Source organism: Macrotis lagotis, chromosome 1 (genome assembly GCF_037893015.1).
Source record: "Macrotis lagotis isolate mMagLag1 chromosome 1, bilby.v1.9.chrom.fasta, whole genome shotgun sequence".
Classification (NCBI taxonomy): Eukaryota; Metazoa; Chordata; class Mammalia; order Peramelemorphia; family Peramelidae; genus Macrotis; species Macrotis lagotis.
In genome coordinates, this window is record NC_133658.1 from 542935604 (window position 1) to 542953298 (window position 17695).

Here is a 17695-nt window from a genome sequence, read left to right on the forward strand (position 1 = left end):
TTGGCTTCACATGCTCTCTCTGGCAGAGGTATCCCCCCCATTGTTCCCCCAAGTTGTGCCTGCTGCTCCCTGGGGTGTAAATCAGGAAACTGCCCTTGCTGCTGTGAGCCAGGGCAGCGGCATCCAGCACCCTGGGGCTGCCTCCAGGAGGCTCAAGTTACTTTGCTCTGGTGGGCCACCCCTCTGGTGAGCCACACTTCTGACCCATGGAGTAGAGCCTTTCCATTCTTTTCCAGGTTACCTTGGGCTGGAGAATTGCCCCACTGGATCCCTCTGTGGATTCTGTCTCTTGAAAATGTAGTTCAAGTCCTTAGTTTATGAGTTTTTCTCCAGAGCAACTGAAAGAAGGTCCTCTTCTGTTGCCATCTTGGCTCCACCCCCCCAATACTTATTTTCTAATAGAATCCATAACTAGTTTCACTTACGAATTCCAAGGGAAAGAGTGCTTGGTGACTCCCTAACTACTTAAAACCAGGACGACACAAACCCAGACACAAGCTTGAAGGACACACAAGAATTGAATTAATACCAAAAATAAAAATTTTAATTTAATTATCTCTTCTACTTTGAAATTTATCTAAGAGAGACTTGAATTGTGTCCTTTGTCTCACTGGCATTTCATTGGTTATTTTGCTTGTCAAGGGTAATTCAAGTCTCTTTTGGTTTGGACAGGAGTTTTCTTCCTTTGGCTGGTGACTTTTTGCAAATATGTAGTCCAGCCAGGTGAATTTTGAAGGTCCCAAGGGAATAGGGTCTGATTTAGGCCTGGATGGTAAGACTAGTGAATGGCTTGAGGGCATGACTTTAGCAGTAAAGGATTCTGTGACAGCAGAAATGGTATTTGGTTTTTGCTGGGGTAGTTTAAGGTAAAATCTCATATTCTTCTTCTCTGAATCAGGTAAAGGTGTTGGTATGGCCAGTAATTGTGCCAGAGAAGAACATTTCATTTCGTGAACATGGGGACAACCATATGGAACCCAAGAGGCACATATTAAACAGATTGTATAACTAGCATAAATATAATGTCCAGGACAATGAGTAGGTCTGGGACATCCCTTCCTCTGCCATAGGCAAACCTGATTATAGATATCTCTTTTAATTTTCTCCTCAGGTATGGAGCTGACGATTTTATCAACAATTTGAGTATTAAGAGTTATTGGCCCCTCAATGGTGTATGGCTTGGTGTCATTTAAACACCTGGGAGTATCTCTATTCTGCTCAGTCTGGGTCTGGTATTGATTCCCAAGTTGAGCCTCATCTGACTGGTCAGAGTCAGATGCATCTTCAGCCTGGTTGTAATCGCTTGTTGGAATCTCAGTAAATTGCATGGGGCTAGGATGATTCCTCTTTTGGTAGTACTGTTTAGTTGAATCTTTTGACTCCTCACCCAGAAATCTTGGTAGTATGCTGTATTCTTCCTTGTCCAGTGGCATTGGAGCTTGGTGGTAAATATTAGGGGGAAGAATGTCTTGCATATTACAAAAGGGTGGAACCTCTAAATACTGATTATATTTTACTATAATAGGTATAGCTTGACAATCTGGGCTTGGGTATATATTCATCAGTCTTGGTATAGTAGGCGTAGTTTGGAAATCTAGAGCAGGGTATACAGTCATCAGCTTTGGTGTAGTGGGTATAGTTTGACAGTCTGGGTCAGGGGAAGTATTCATCAGCTTTGGTGTAGTGGGTATAGTTTGACAATCTGGGTCAGGGGGAGTATTTATCAGCAAATTCTTAGTTGGGGATTGACAGTGTGATGGAATCCTGTCAGGTTGGTAAATGAAGGGAAGAGATGTAACTTGATTTTTAGGATGATGCTGGGGAGGAAGTTTGGATTTGGTCTGCTGCTTAGAACCCAATGTATATTTGGCCTTATGATGAGGACCATGTTTGACCTTGGCCTGACCTTTTGGCATAGCATCTAAGGAGAAATTTTGGTTGGGGCTCATTGATGCATCTCCACACTGGAATATGTCTATGGAATCTGTGGTCTTACATTTTAGGTCTGGTCTAATATAAACTCCATGGTGATCAGGGTATGGTGATGGCAGCTTACATTTGTCCTTGATCTTGTCATCATGGTTCTGTAGGGATTCAGTCTTATGGTAAACAGGAAAGGACTTGTTTGGAAAGGGTCGACGTCCAAGGCAGACCATCTTCTCAGTCTTGGACTGGTGGTCTTGTTTTGGTAACGCTGTGATTTGCTGTGGAGGGCATGATATTACCACTGATTGGGTCTTGCGAGGAAGGGCTTTTTGAGGGGTCTGGACCAAGAGTGAAGCTGAAGAGAAAATAGTGAGAGGGAATTCATTCATTATTATTATTATTATTATTATTATTATTATTATTATTCAGTCATGTCCTACCCTTTATGACCATTTGGTGTTTTCTTGGCAGAGATACTGGAGTGGTTTGCCATTTCCTTCTATAGTTCATCTTATACATGAAGAAAAGGCAAAAAGAATTAAGTAATTATCTAAATTCAGATTTGAATTCATTAAGTTGGCTCTTTCTGACTCCAGGCCCTGTGTTCTAACCACTATGTAACCTAACCAGTGGGAGGGAAAGGAGCTACTGTCCTACTGCTGAATAAGAATAACAATTGAGGAGAAGGAAGAATAGGACAGAGATCTAACAGTAGTGATATCAGCCTTACATTCCTATAAAAGCACTAATACTCTTTTTTTTAAACATCCACACAAGAACTCCTTAGCCCTCACAGAAGATCAATATTATTATCCTCATTTCAGTTAATAATCATTGGCACATATAAATAATAAAAGTTAATGATCATGTTATATTTTAAAGTTTGCAAAAGCACTTGACATACTCTCTCTCATTTGATCCTCACAACAATTCTAGGTGATAGGTGCCATTTTAATATCCATTTTACAGATGAGAAAACTGAGGCACATTGATGGAGCCACTTAATAACTTTTATACTTACAAAGACCTTTTCAGAAATAACCTGTGAGGTAGGTAGTGTATTAGATAGATTTTTTTTTTAAATGGCATAGGGAATGCAGCAGATATCACTGATATTTAGATGGAAGAGCCAAAATTCTACCACAGAAAACTAAAATGGAAATGATTAAGGGGTTTGCAAGGTTTGCTGGTTTCTTGACTCACATGTTCTTTCCATTGTTCTGCATTGGTCATGAGGAGCAGAGGGTTAGGTTCAGATGGATAAGCAACATATCACATAAACACATACACACACACACACACACACACACACACACACACCTGCTTACAAGGAGAGATGGGATGAAATCCCATTTGAAATGAGTAAAAAAAAAAAACCAAAGTTCTCACCTTTGGGATGTGTCTTGAGTTTTTTCTCCATTTGTCCACTGAAATATTTCCTTGAAAATATAATATATTAATAAAGTAGGCAAACAACTGATTCCAGTGACCCTTTAAACAGGCTACCAAAAAGCAACTCCTCACTTGACTACAGCCTTGGAATCCTTTTTTTCCCTTGCAAGGCAAGGGGGTTAAGTGACTTGCCCAAGGTCATACACTTGGTAATTATTAAGTGTCCAAGACCAGATTTGAACTCAGGTCCTCCTGATTCCAGGGCTGGTACTCTATCCACTGCGCCACTTAGCTACCTTGAATACTTTTTATCAATCAAGGATTCTTCAGATTTTTCTTTTGTATCACAGTTTCTTGGGCAAGCCTAAGGAACCCTTTTTAGAATGTGTAAATTTTTCTTTTTAGAAGATGCTAACTTTCTGAGTTTTGTGAAAAGGAAGAAAGAAAGGAAAACATCAGGGAGGTGATGCCATGACAAGCACATGAATTAGGATTTGAGTGAGGGGGTGCTATGCTAAGTCATCAGCCTCACTTTCTCTTCTGGAGTCATCTGGGTCCAGTGGCCAGATGTAAATCAGGACAACTGGAATTGGTCATGGATGTGAGGCAGAGTTAAGTGACTTGCCCTAGATCACACAGCTAATAAATGATGTGTCTGAAGCCAGATTCAAACTGTCTTCTAAGGTCAGTGCTCTATCCACTCTACCATCTAGCTAAATGGTGTCATGGATACAGCATTAGGCCTGGAGCCAAGAAGACCTGAGTTCCAACTCAATCTCAGACCTTCACTAGCTGTAGTTTCCTGGGGAACCTCACTTAATTTCTGCCTGCCTCAGGTTCCTTGTAAAATGGGGAAAATATCAGCACCTGCCTCCCAGGTTGTGAGTGCAAAGATGAATGCCTGGTACATTGTAGGTGCTACAAAAATATAGCCATCATCACCATCACCATCATCATCATCATCATCATTATTATTATCATTATTATTATCATTATTAGAGATATACTATACCTCAAATGCAATGGGTTGTATAGATGGAGTTAGTTGTTGCCTTCCAAATCCTTCACTTTTTCGTTTCTCCACCCTTCTTCATCCTGCTCATTCCCCAATGAGATTATTAAATGCTTATTTTGAAGGGACTCTTACATTATTTCTATGAAGAAAAAATTACACCTAGCTTTTCTGGGGCATTTAACCTTAAAAACAATGAAGTTCTCGTGGCTAGTTGGCGCAGTGAATAGAGCACTGGCCTTGGAGTCAGGAGTACCTGAGTTCAAATCCGGCCTCAGACAATAATTACCTAGCCATGTGGCCTTGGGAAAGCCACTTAACCCCACTGCCTTGTAAAAAAATACTAAAAGAAAATAATAATAATAATTCAAGAACTTTAGGTGCGGCTAAGTGGCACAGTAGATAAAGCACCGGCCCTGGAGTCAGGAGTACCTGGGCTCAAATCTGGTCTCAAACACTTAATAATTACCTAGCTGTGTGGCCTTGGGCAAGCCACTTAACCTCATTTGCCTTGCAAAAAACCTAAAAAGAAAATGAAGTTCTGAACCTAGAATTTTAAACAGTATTAAATGATTTCTGTGGCGCTTTTCCATAACTTGTTTCTAGATGAACAATGCAGCTCTATTACCTTTTATTTTTCCCTCTCCCACATTTTCTAGTGTAGACTCACTCTATCTATTTTTCCAGGAGGCATCCCTTTTAACAAAATATAGAATTAAACAGACTTCAAACTTGTTCGTTCTTCCCCATTAACTGCTTCTCCAAAAGGGCTGCCATGATAAACTGCATCTCCTACCTAGAGACCTTTGTTTGATAACTTATCTCTCTTCTTTGGGGCTGTGTTTCATCATTATATTTGACAGGGCTACTTTTTCCCTTAACTTCTACAACTAACTCTAAATCTAAAGTACTTTCTTTCACAAAAAGATTCTACAGGCATATAGGTTCAAATACCAGCAATGTTACCTTCAAACTAGTTGGCATCCATTTCATGCTTTTATATTCTCAAAGGACATTGAAATCAATTTTATTGTGAAATTGTGGAAAGTTTGAATAGTCAAATAGAGACCTTAACCTACCTCACCTGCAGTCTAGTTCATTTAGTCCTCAAAAGTGAGAAGTAGGAATCAGAGTTGGTCAAATGTCCCCATGTCAGAGGAGCCTGGATCAGTCAAATATCCAGTGGCCACTAGGGTTTCTCTTTAAGTGGAGACTAAATTAAATAGGAAAAAATAACAATAATTCAATCTCTTCTGTAAAACAGTTTCTATTAAGAGAAACTTGTATAAAAGGATGCATTTAAAATCAACCAAATTTTAAAAATACACAGTAGGACTAAATCCTCTAAACCCACTGATAAGGTAATCTGATCTCACACTGACATCACAAAGCATCACCTGTTCATTATTGCTTGTCATTAAATGATGACTTAAGAGGTAACACTTGCCTTATGATAGGTATTCATAGTAATCAGGTCTAATTTGAACATTTAACTATATTTAAAATGAAACTTTCTGTTCATTCTTAATTCCTCTTAATTTATTTGATGGCTTCTTCAGGTCTTTTCAACATAAGATTCAATATTTCAAGAAGCAGAGAGTTTTAATTCTTGTCCCACCTGTAGTCTCATTTACAAAACATGTAACCTTTGTAAGAACTGGCAATATCTGTTTTCATGATTTGACATGCCTATCCTCTCTCCACTTCAGCCACCACATCAGTCCAGTGCTCTGGAGAGCTTACTGAGAACTAACTGTGCCTGAGAATACAATTGATAAAAACATTTTAATGTTAGATAACCTCAATATTTGGGGTAATCTATTTGCCCAGCATGCCAGCCTTTCAGGTACATGAAAGTATTATTCTCATTTAAAGATGATTTTTAAAATTCATTTTAATAATTTCATAGATATCCCTAACCCTGAAAAGTCATTTGAGAATATCACACATTGACTTGAGAATATTAGTTTATATTAGATAGTGAATAAGAAAATGAAGTTTTCTTATAAGTAAGTTCTCTCGAGCCTGTATGAGGATGTGCCTTCCTCACAAATTTACCTCCCCCCCCCCCACATTCCATAGGTGATTTGGCAGCATTCCAAAGACTCCAGGGGCCAGCCACTCCTTGGAATACACAGGTAGTACTGGGGAGAACTGGCTATTCTCACAGTATTGACCTTATTCAATATGCCCCTTATGGCATTTCCTTGAAGTTTTCAAACTGCTCCCATATTACTGTTAAAGGAACTCCCTCCCAACTAAATCAGCATCTAGCCTTCTCTGTTCTCCACTGATAAATACTCTGAGGCTCCAAGCATTGGTGGGAATCTCACCCATGGAGAGTTGATTCTGCCTGGGACTTTTCTTTCTCTCTCTCTCTCTCTCTCTCTCTCTCTCTCTCTCTCTCTCTCTCTCTCTCTCTCTCTCTCTCTCTTTCTTTCCTTCTTTCTTCCTTTCTTTCCCAAACCGGGACTTAACAGAAAGGCTGGACAAGAACTTGGGATCCCCCCAGCCACGGACTGTTCAGAGTTGGTGCTCCCTCGAATTGGTGATGTTATCTTTATCTTTTTCTTCTACTTTGATTATAGTATTACTAACCCATTGTCTTTAATGTATTAGTTGCTGTATTGGATGTTATTGTAATCAATCTACTCCTTGTGTTGTGTAATTAAAATACTTTCATTTTTTACAAGTGTCAGTGAGAGTGTCATTTGCAGGAATGAATCCGAACCTCATTTAAAATCACAATACATAAATTGTATTAGCTGGCAGGATTCGTTGTGCAAATGTTATTTAAGAAAAGTATAGAGACCCCCATCCCTGTCGAAGTACCGGGATGGGAGAAACCCACCTTTTCTTCTTTAGCAAAGGTTTGGGCTCAAAACACAGGCTCCTGTGAAAATTGGGAAAGCTGCTTTAGGGATGGAAAGCCTGGCCAACTTACTAAGCGCTTAAGTAAAATTACCATAGAAAAGGGAAAGGAGATGAATGGCATTTGTAGGTATGTCAGGCTTTGGACAAGAAGGAGGAAGAGAAAGTTCAAATGGAGAAAGAATTGATTGATTTACAGGGGTAAATGTATATAAAAAAAGAAAAAAGAAGAAAAGAGGGAGATTGATAAAAAGAAAGTTCATAATATGGTGGGGGATGCAGATACATATGATTTGGTTTTAGTTGGAGCAGCCCGCTTATAATACCTTAATCCAGAGGGTGCCCCCCTTGGAATGATATTGCTTCTTAGTGAAACAGGCAAGCCTCTGGCAGAAGTTTTGGACAAAATCTCCCAACTGAAGAACTTAGGCAACTACACATATACTGATGGCAATAAATCTCAATATAGGAGTGATGAACATGCTGCTGGTCAGTCTGATTCTCAGTCTCTCATAAGGTTAATTAATTACTAAAGTTTAGTTCTTTGTTCTGTTTTGTTTTGAAACTGGGGTGAGACCTCTTTGATGGATGACAATCCTAGTATATTTAAAAAAAAAGAAATTTAGGTAAAACAAGTTAAAATAATGATGAAGGTAGGCCAATTACCCAAATAAGGAGTACTCAGTGATGACTGTTCTTTTTCTCCCAAAGTACATATTAGTACATTTTAAGGGGGATAACTCTCAATTTACCTGATGAAAAATTATTCTTGCAAAAGTACAAGGACCATCACAATCTGTAAAATTTTAAGTATACAAGGGAATTAGGGACATTGAAAAAATCTTGCCCAAGAATTTGTAAATAGAACTATGCCTATTTAGATGCAAAAGTAAGGTTCTAAATAAATCATTGGATCTGGTCGTGAACAGTATGTGTTAAAATAAAAGAAGAAGAGGAAGGGGTGAATGAAGTCTGAAATATGCTTAGATAGTATGTTGAGAGAAAATGCAAGTTGTATAGTCTGAATACTGGATTTAAGGACCTGTGAAGAGAATAATGAAAAGGGTGCAAAGAAAAATGAGGAGGCACAGAGAAGGTTGAGTTCTTTTTAATTTATGAAAGTTAAAGCATGTAGAATGAAGGTATGAGTAAGTTTGACTTTATGAATAAGATGTTGGTTTTGGAAGTTTTGAAAATTGATTTAAAATCGATGTAAAGTAGGAAAGAACATAGAGAGCTATGAATCAACTAATAAGTTATGGAATTTCTTCTGGGATTGGGCAACCCAGATTTGTACTAAATTGAGATGTGTTCTTAAGGATGATTGGAGCAATTAAAATTTTTTTTTTAATATATTAGACTGCTACCTGTGGGAGAGAACTATACTCCTTTTGAATGATTGCTAGCTGCATATTGGGCATTAGTAGAAACGGAACAGTTCCCTTTAAATCATGAAGTTTTGTTAAGGCCCCAAATAACTATTATGAGCTGGATAAATGGAGATTCTGATCTCTCATATGATAGGACATGCACAGAAGTCCAGTATAATTAAATGGAAATGGTACATACAGAACAGAACTAAACCATGAGAATCTGGTGTCTTTCCCCGGCCTGAGAAAGTATCAGAATTAACCTCAGTGCAGTCTCCACTGACCACTCCCCCTTAAGGCAGTTTCACCAGTCAAATGGAATCAAGGATTTAATACCTTGAGTACTGAACAAAAGAAACACACTTGGTGAACTGATAGCTCTGCTAAATATTTAGGACAAATTAGGCATTGGAAGGCTGTAACAAATAATATTTTAGAAAGAACAGGAAAGCAGTCAGTGGGCAAAACTGATGGCTGTATGTCAAGTATTGAAACAGGAGAAGGGGAAGCAATGTCATATTTTCTTTTTCCTGGGTAGTGGCAAATGGCCTGACCACTTAGATGACCATGTGACATGCAAAAAAAAATTGGAATTTTTATGGGAAACAACTTTGGGCTTATGAAATGTGGAAAGATAAATGTATTTAGGTCCAGTATACTAATGTCTCAGTCTTTCATATAGATACCCATGCCAGTGTGTGGACACTCTGGAACATGAGTATAATGCCCAAGCTGATGAACTCTTAAAAGCAGAAGAAAAATCCCTGTAAATGATGCCCCTGGAGAATAGGGACGACTTGACGCTGGGAAAATGGATTCACATTACTGCAGGTCATCTTGGCACTCTTGAATCTTATGGGTGGGCATTGGCTAGAGGAATTAATATTCCCTTAGATATTTTTAAACAGATAACTCCGGAGTGCCCCCAATGCCAGCTCTTCAGTCAGTGCTCTGTACCTCGGACTGTAACTGGAGAATTGGCTGGAAGCACTTTGCCTGCCCAAATTTGGCAGATAGATTATATAGGCCCATTGCCTCTAAATCAAGGGTGCCAACATGCCTGTATTTGTGTAGACACCTATTCAGGAATATTAATTGCTTGCCCATATAGACGAGCAACTCAAAAGAATACTTGTAAGACTATTGATATTATTTCCTTATATTATGGCACCCCCATGCAAATCCAAAGTGATAATGGAATTCATTTTAAAGGAAAAGAAATTGATATTTACTGTGGGTATAATAATATCAAATGGATATATCACATTCCTTATTATCCACAGGCAGCTGGACCTATTGAAAGAATGAATGGCTTATTGAAAGAAAAGTTGAGGAAAAAATTAGGAGGCAATAATTTGAATAAATGGAAGGAAAATCTATTTGAAGCTTTGAAGCAATTGAATAGTAGACCATTGGCTGATGGAGAAGGTACTCCATTGTCCAGAATGATGACTCCTAACTTACAAATAAGGAAAGCATCTAACATTCTTACCATACAATGGTGGAAATTTCATAACAATGCTAGGGAACCTTGGAGGGCCTCACTTGGGTTCGCAGGTTATGATTTATATGTAGTGTATGATGTGGAAACAAAACCTCAAGGCCAATTATTATGTAATACCGGTATTGGGGTCAAACTACCTACTGGATATTATGGTCAGCTATTCTCTAGATCCAGCTTGGCCAATAAGGCACAAGTGCGTGTACTAGGAGGAGTGATAGATAATGATTATAGAGGAGAAATTACAGTTTGTTTACATAATCCCTATGTGTCTGAAACCTACTTCTGTAAGACCAGGGAGAAGATATGTCAGATGGTTGTATTACCATACCTCATTGGACACTGGATAAAAAGAAATCAATCCCCTGATAAAATTACCAGAGGGGATCAAGGATATGGTAGCTAAAATGAAATACACTGGGTACCTGAGAAGATAATCCCAGGAACTAAAGTATGGATAAAAAGGCATCCTACAGAAGCTCCTAGGACAGCTGAGTTAATAGCTCAAGGGAATAACAACACAGCTATTGTTTGTTATTCAGGAGGTAACTCTTGGTACTACATTCCATTAACCCGGATGTTTATTCACAATTAAGTGTCTCATAGGCTTCTGGCTTTATACTGAAGCACAGACTTGGACTCCGGGAGCTCAACTAGCAAATTCAGGAATCCAGATCCGGTTGACATGGAAATATGCCACTAAATCTAGACAACAAGGAGATTTCATCTGTCCTGCATATAGCAAATGTAATATTGCTAATTGGACTATTGCTAATTGGTCTACTACTGATGCTAAATTTTATAGAGCCCCATTACCTATGTCTGCCCTCCTAACAGGACCTTCTGCTATAACTATTCTTATCTCTTCATTGGTTAATATCTCATGTTGTATTACTCCTCTCCACTTTATGCTCCCAACATTACGGGATAAAGTAATAAGACAAAGATTAACTGAAAATTGTACTACATGGAATATAAATAACTCCACCCTTAGTATAACTATTCCCCTTAATAATCAATATTTGTTTTTTGTCAGTGCTTCTGTAATAACCAATTGCGATACTTTAGTACATTATTCATTATTATTGCCCAAAACACCACCCACCGATCATCCTCTATCTGTTGTTCATGTCCCAAAATCATGTATTAATGCCTCTATTGCTCAGCACAGAATTGTACTTCATTATAATGTGTCCTTTCCACCTTTATTGCCTTGTACTAGATTTAAAAGAGCCTGGTATGACACCCTACTTGGCGGGGCAGGAACAGGTTTGGGTATAGTAAATTCTATACATCTTAAGACCCTGGCCAGCAGACTGCACAGTGCTGGATGGGATGTAGCTCAAGCTTTGACAATTAATGCTAATTGGTTGCCCACGAGGATCCTGCCACACCAAAATATTTTAAAATACCAAGGCCAATTCTAACAAGTTTTTAATGATAGCATTCTAGCTAATATACGGATTGATGCTAATATAAGTGCCCTGTTTAATTGGACCAAATGTTCTTTGCAGAACATGTACACTTTAATACAAAAAGAGAATGCTCAAAGGTTATTACAAGGAGATACCAACATTTGGGATGTAGCATTACCCTATATGGCAAATTATTGGAAACAGATCAAGCCTGAACGAGCTCAGTGTACCTCCCTTTGGTGTAGTGGAACTGTAGTATATTATCAAGTTCATATATGGAAAATGATGTGTCAATTCCATGTGATTCCTTTTGTGTTACATGATTATTTTGCTTTACCATGTATAAATAGTAACTATATAGATCAAGACAATATAACTTATACTTTACAGGACTGTACTTTCACTAACAAAGGCATCCTGTGTGAGATGATGAATAGGTGGTTGGAGCCCTGCCTTCTCTCACACTCCTCTAACCTTTGTGACTTAACTGTCTATCCTCTTTCTAACTTTTCAATGTTATATGAAGTATCTTCTCAACACATTTGTTTAACCTCTAATAATAGTACTGATTTAGCTTCTATCTCTCAGAAACCTCCCTTTTCTGGATGTTTTACTAACTTCTCTTTTACACTGGCAGGGTGATGATTTTTACTTTTCCCCTGATACAGATGTTGTTGTTAAGAATTTGACTTGGGTACCCAAATTGTTATCTCTTCCCCATACTTCTTTATCTTTACAACCTTTAATTGCTATTCGAGTCTGATCAGCGCGCTTTGAATGAACATCCAATACAGACTCACACAGTTGCAGGACATTTAGTCGAGGCCTCTCATTTAGTAACTTCTGATACTAATCACCATTGGTATGATTTCCTGTTTAAATCAGCAATTACTACTAGATATTTTAACAGTTTAGCTATTCCTATATTGTTAATGATTGTATTGTTATTATTATGTATTTGTACTTTTTATAAACAAATTTGTAATAAGTTTACTCCTATAGTCCCATCCTCATTCATTTCTCGTGACCTTAAGTTCTCTGGAGCCTGTATGAGGATGTGCCTTCCTCACAAATTTACCCCCCCACACATTCCATAGGTGATTTGGCAGCATTCCAAAGACTCCAGGGGCCAGCCACTCCTTGGAATACACAGGTAGTACTGGGGAGAACTGGCTATTCTCACAGTATTGACCTTATTCAAAGTAAAATCTTCCGGGCCCCCTATGGCATTTCCTTGAAGTTTTCAAACTGCTCCCATATTATTGTTAAAGGAACTCCCTCCCAACTAAATTAGCATCTAGCCTTCTCTGTTCTCCACTGATAAATACTCTGAGGCTCCAAGCATTGGCGGGAATCTCACCCATGGAGAGTTGATTCTGCCTGGGACTTTTCTTTCTCTCTCTCTCTCTCTCTTTCTTTCTCTCTTTCCTTCTTTCTTCCTTTCTTTCCCAAACCGGGACTTAACAGAAAGGCTGGACAAGAACTTGGGATCCCCCCAGCCACGGATTGTTCAGAGTTGGTGCTCCCCCGAATTGATGATGTTATCTTTATCTTTTTCTTCTACTTTGATTATAGTATTACTAACCCATTGTCTTTAATGTATTAGTTGCTGTATTGGATGTTATTGTAATCAATCTACTCCTTGTGTTGTGTAATTAAAATACTTTCATTTTTTACGAGTGTCAGTGAGAGTGTCATTTGCAGGAATGAATCCGAACCTCATTTAAAATCACAATACAGATAGTTATCAATAAATCAATTAAGCATTTATAAAGTATCTCTTGTCTGCCTTGTACTGTTTGGGCAATGGGGCCACAAAGAAAAGTAAAATTATGATCTAACTGAAGAAGACAGTGTAAAAATAAAAATATAAAGTAGATAAAAGATAATTTGGGAAGAGTGGAAAAAGGGGAGATACTAAGAACAAGGAAGATGGGGTGTTCATGTTTGAAGGTAGATTTAGTGTTTGAATAGTTACAGATTTAGAGTTAGAATGACATAGACCAGGGGTGTGGAACGTCTTGCTGGCAGGCCATTTTAGTCTGTTATTGTCAAGGGGTTTGAAATTCAATAAAACTAGTAGCCTTTTAGGGGGAGAATTAAATGTTGCACCAAATATAGCCAGTGAATGATGTTATAAATATACAAGTGGCCCTTGACAAAAAAAAAAAAGGTTCCCTACCCCTGACATAGACCATCAAAGTCCTTCTTTCTCCTTGAACAGTACCTGAGGGCTGCTTACCTGTTAAGAATTTCAAGAAGATGAATAATAGGGTATTTAAATACTCCTAATAGGATCAGGAACCATGAATCAATTAAATTACAGCTTGTGATCTCACTACCTGCAAACTTCTCCAGAAGGGGACTAAATATCCCTTAAAATAAAGAAGCTATTATTTTAAAACAAGTGGACTGAGAAAAACAGCACTTTCCTCTCCTCAGAGAACTGTGTTCTGGAAAAAACAGATATACTTTCCTTTTACCCCTGTAGCAGGACTGGAGTCTTTGATTATTCATTCAAGACAAGAGACCTGAAATTTCCCTGACATCACAAAGCAGTAGTTGTTCTATGTCAACCTGCAGTTGAAGTTTACCTCACCTATTAGCTTTATAAGTTGAACTGTGGGAGAACTAGAAGATGGGATCTTAAATGCTGTATTGCTAATAAAAAATATGAGCAGTCCTGACTTGAAATCTTTAACAAATGCTTGGTCTCCTATTGGTTCTCAACCACAAATTTCCCACAACTATCGCCACTTTCAATGCAATTCCACCTCATCACTATCAACCATTTAATTTAAAAAATACAACAGATTTAGAAAGTACAAAGCTACTGACTTTTATCTGACTGAGGACAACATTTATTCCTGGGTCTTGGGTACAAATAAAAGGAATTTTATAGTCTTGTCCCTAGGGGACTTGGAATCTCAGTTAAAAAGTAGAACCTAATAAGTTCCAAATAGGTATGGATCCATGAAAAGGTCAAATCACAAATCACAAATAGAGAAACTTGGAGCAGATTACCAAATAGGAGAAAAATGCATGCCAAACAATGAACAGAGAATCACAAAAGAAGAAATGGAGAATTTTGATAGTATGAAATTTATTTAAAAGATTCCCTCTGCACCCCCCCCCCAACTATTTTGGTGATAAAGAAAATAACAAACTTTATTTTTTTTATTCTCATTTTGTACAAATTTTTTTTACATTAATAAAATATTCTTGTTTAAGAGTAAACAAAATACCCCTCCCCCCATGAATATAGACTTGCTTGGGCGATAAAGTGAAGGGGAAAGAAAAAAAATTAAAATAAAAAAAATAGTAATAATTGTAGGTATGGCCAGGTGGCACAATGGATAAAGCACCAGCCCTGGAGCCACGAGCACCCGAGCCCACATCCAGCTCCGTAGACCCAACAATCACCCAGCCGTGTGACATGCAAGCCACCCAATCCCCACTGCCCTGCAAAAACCAAAAAGAAAAAAAAAAGACCCAAAATAAAATAAAATAGTAATAATAGTAGGGGTGGCTAGGTGGCAGACAGAGCATTGGCCCTTGAGCCAGGAGCACCCGGGTCCAAAACTGGCCTCAGACAACCAAAGATCACCCTGCTATGTGGCCCCCAGCAGGCCACCCAGCCCCATTTGCCCTGCACCCTCCCCCAAATAATAATAATAAAAAATGTGCTTCAGTCTTTTTACCAATACCATCAACTCTGTCATGGGTGGATCACATTCTTTATGGTAAGTCCATCGCAAAAGTTACTTCCATATTTTTCCACCATTGCCATTGCTGATCGCAACTCCCTCCTTTCTTATTTCTCCACTACCATGTACTGTATTTTCTCTCTCCTTTCACTCTGACTCTGCTATAGGGTCGCTGAGTGGTGCAGCAGACAGATCCCTGGTCCTGGGGCCAAGAAGCCCTGAGCCCCCATACCATCCCTTAGGCCCAGAATCTACCTGGCCCCATGGTCCTGGACAGGCCTTCCAATCCCAGCCCCTTGCAAGAAGTAAAAAAGAAAATGCGTTATATCTGACCACTCTCCCACCATGGTCCATCCTCTCCTCCTTTATTCACATCCCCACCCCTTCCCCCTGCTCCCCCCTCCTTCTTACTCCAGATGCCTATACCCCATTGAGTATATATGCTGTTTCCTCTCCTAGCCATCTCTGATGAGAGCAAAGGTTCCCTCATTCCCCCTTGCCTCCCCCTTCCATATCATTGCAATAGCTCATTGTAATAAAAAAAATCTTATTATATGAAATATCTTGGCCTATTCCCCCTCTCCTTTTTCTTTCTCCCATTACATTTCCCTTTTTTTTCTATTGACTCCATTTTTACACCATATTTTATCTTCGAATTCAGCTTTCTCCTATGCTTCAACTATAAACACTCCCTCTACCTGCTCTACTGAGAAGGTTCATATGAGTATTACCAGTGTCATTTTTCTATGCAGGAATACATGCAGTTCATCATCATTAAGTCCCTCATATTTCCCCCCTCTCCTCCAATCTCCATGCTTCACCTGAGTCCTGTATCTGAAGATCAAACCTTCTGTTCAGCTTTGGCCATTCCAAAAGCAACATTTGAAATTCCCCTGGTTCATTGAAAGTCCATCTTTTTTCCCTGGAAGAGGACATTCAGCCTTGCTGGGTAGTTCATTCTTGGCTGCATTCTAAGCTCTTTTGCCTTCCAGTATATTGTATTCCAAGCCCTACGAGCTTCCAATGTAGCTGCTGCTAAGTCCTGTGTGATCCTGACTGCAGCTCCACGATATTTGAACTGTGTCCTTCTGGCTGCTTGTACTATTTTCTCTTTGACTTGGGAGTTCTGGAATTTGGCTATAATATTCCTAGGGGTTGGTTTTTTGGGATCTCTTTCTTGGGGGGATCGGTGGATTCTCTCCATTTCTATTTTGGCCTCTGCTTCTAGAATATCAGGGTAATTTTCCTGTAGTAATTCTTTGAAAATGATGTCAAGTCTCTTTTCCTGATCATGACTTTCAGGTATTCCAATAGTTTTTAAATTATCTTTCCTAAGTCTGTTTTCCATATCAGTTGTTTTTTCAATGAGATATTTCACATTTTTCTTCTAATTTTTCATTTTTTTTGGTTTTGAAGTATTGATTCCTGATTTCTGGTAAATTCATCCATCTCCCTGAATTCTATTCTTTGTCTGAAGGATTTGTTCTCCTCAAGAGAGTTTTCTTATCTCTTTTTCCATCTGGCCAATCTTGCTTTTTAAGGCATACTTCTCCTCAATAACTTTTTGAACTGTTTTATCCATTTGACCTAAGCTGGTTTTTAGCATGCTATTTTCTTCAGCATTTTTTTGGATTTCCTTGACTAAGCTGCTGACTTCATTTTCATGTTTTTCTTGCATCTCTCTCCTTTCTTTTCCCAGTTTTTCTTCCAACTCCCTCATTTGATTTTCAAAGTCTTTTTTGAGCTCTGTCATAGCCTGAGCCCAATTTCTGTTTTTCTTGGAGTCTTTAGATGCAGGAGCTTGTGCTTCCTCATCTTCAGACTGAGTATTTTGGTCCTTCTTGGGCTCATATGCAAAGTATTTCTCAATGGTGTTCCTCTTTTTTCTCTGCTTGCTCATTTTCCCAGCCTGTGCCTGGTTTTGGGGTGCTTCCTGAGCTTTTGGGATACTCCCACAAGGGTCTCAGTGTGTGAGGCTCTGTCCTCCCTCCTGGTCTGTGAATGACCATAAGCGCCCCCCTCTGCCACAGGGCTGAGGTGGGGGGACCCTGCTGTTCTATGGGGGGCCTAGATTGCTATCAGCATCTGAATGTGGTCAGAGCCCCAGAGTCCTGTTCCAGAGGCAGAAGACAGAGCTCTGCAGTTTCTCTTCACTACCTTCCCTCAGCTCAATGGGCTCATGCCCTGGGGGCTCCTGCTTACCCGCTCGCCTGCTTCTGTTTCTGGATCTGGCCTGCCAAAAAGACCAAGCTGCTGGCTGTGTGCCCTGAGGGCTGGGCTCCACATACTCGCTCTGGCAGAGGCCCCCCCACTGTTCCCCCACTTTGCCCAGTGCTCCCCGGGGTGCAGCTCAGGAGACTCCCCCACTGCTGTGAGCTGCAGCTCCCAGTGCCCTGGGGCTGCCTCCAGGAGGCTGAAGTTCTTTCGCTCTGGTGGGCCACCCCTCCAGCGGGCCGCCTCTCCAACCCCGGGGAGCAGAGCCTTTCTGCTCTTTTCCAGGT

At 39.4% G+C, this 17695-nt stretch overlaps 1 protein-coding gene across 4 annotated transcripts; it reads right to left on the reverse strand.

Annotated features, from left to right (window-relative positions):
• Window positions 1–469: 469 nt before the first annotated feature.
• On the reverse strand, window positions 470–13958 carry LOC141521113 (uncharacterized). 4 transcript variants are annotated; one of them, XM_074233288.1, is made up of 5 exons: window positions 13730–13958; window positions 5415–5543; window positions 4331–4413; window positions 3316–3365; window positions 470–2281 (listed from the first exon to the last, which is right to left on the reverse strand). In XM_074233288.1, the coding sequence occupies exons 4-5, from the start codon at window positions 3344–3346 to the stop codon at window positions 549–551; spliced, it is 1764 nt and encodes a 587-aa protein (XP_074089389.1). In that variant the 5' UTR covers window positions 3347–3365; window positions 4331–4413; window positions 5415–5543; window positions 13730–13958; the 3' UTR covers window positions 470–548. The 4 variants fall into 4 exon arrangements, with proteins under 4 accessions (XP_074089389.1, XP_074089400.1, XP_074089411.1 ...); XM_074233299.1 differs by having other exon boundaries at window positions 5410–5543; XM_074233310.1 differs by lacking the exon at window positions 4331–4413.
• Between the last annotated feature and the right edge of the window lie 3737 nt (window positions 13959–17695).

Coding starts and splice junctions, on each gene's coding strand:
- LOC141521113 (XM_074233310.1), bottom strand. CDS start 3,346: ATGGAGAAAAAACTCAAGACACATCCCAAAG. Junction 2,282..3,315: donor ACTCAAGACACATCCCAAAG/GTGAGAACTTTG, acceptor TTTTCTCTTCAG/CTTCACTCTTGGTCCAGACC.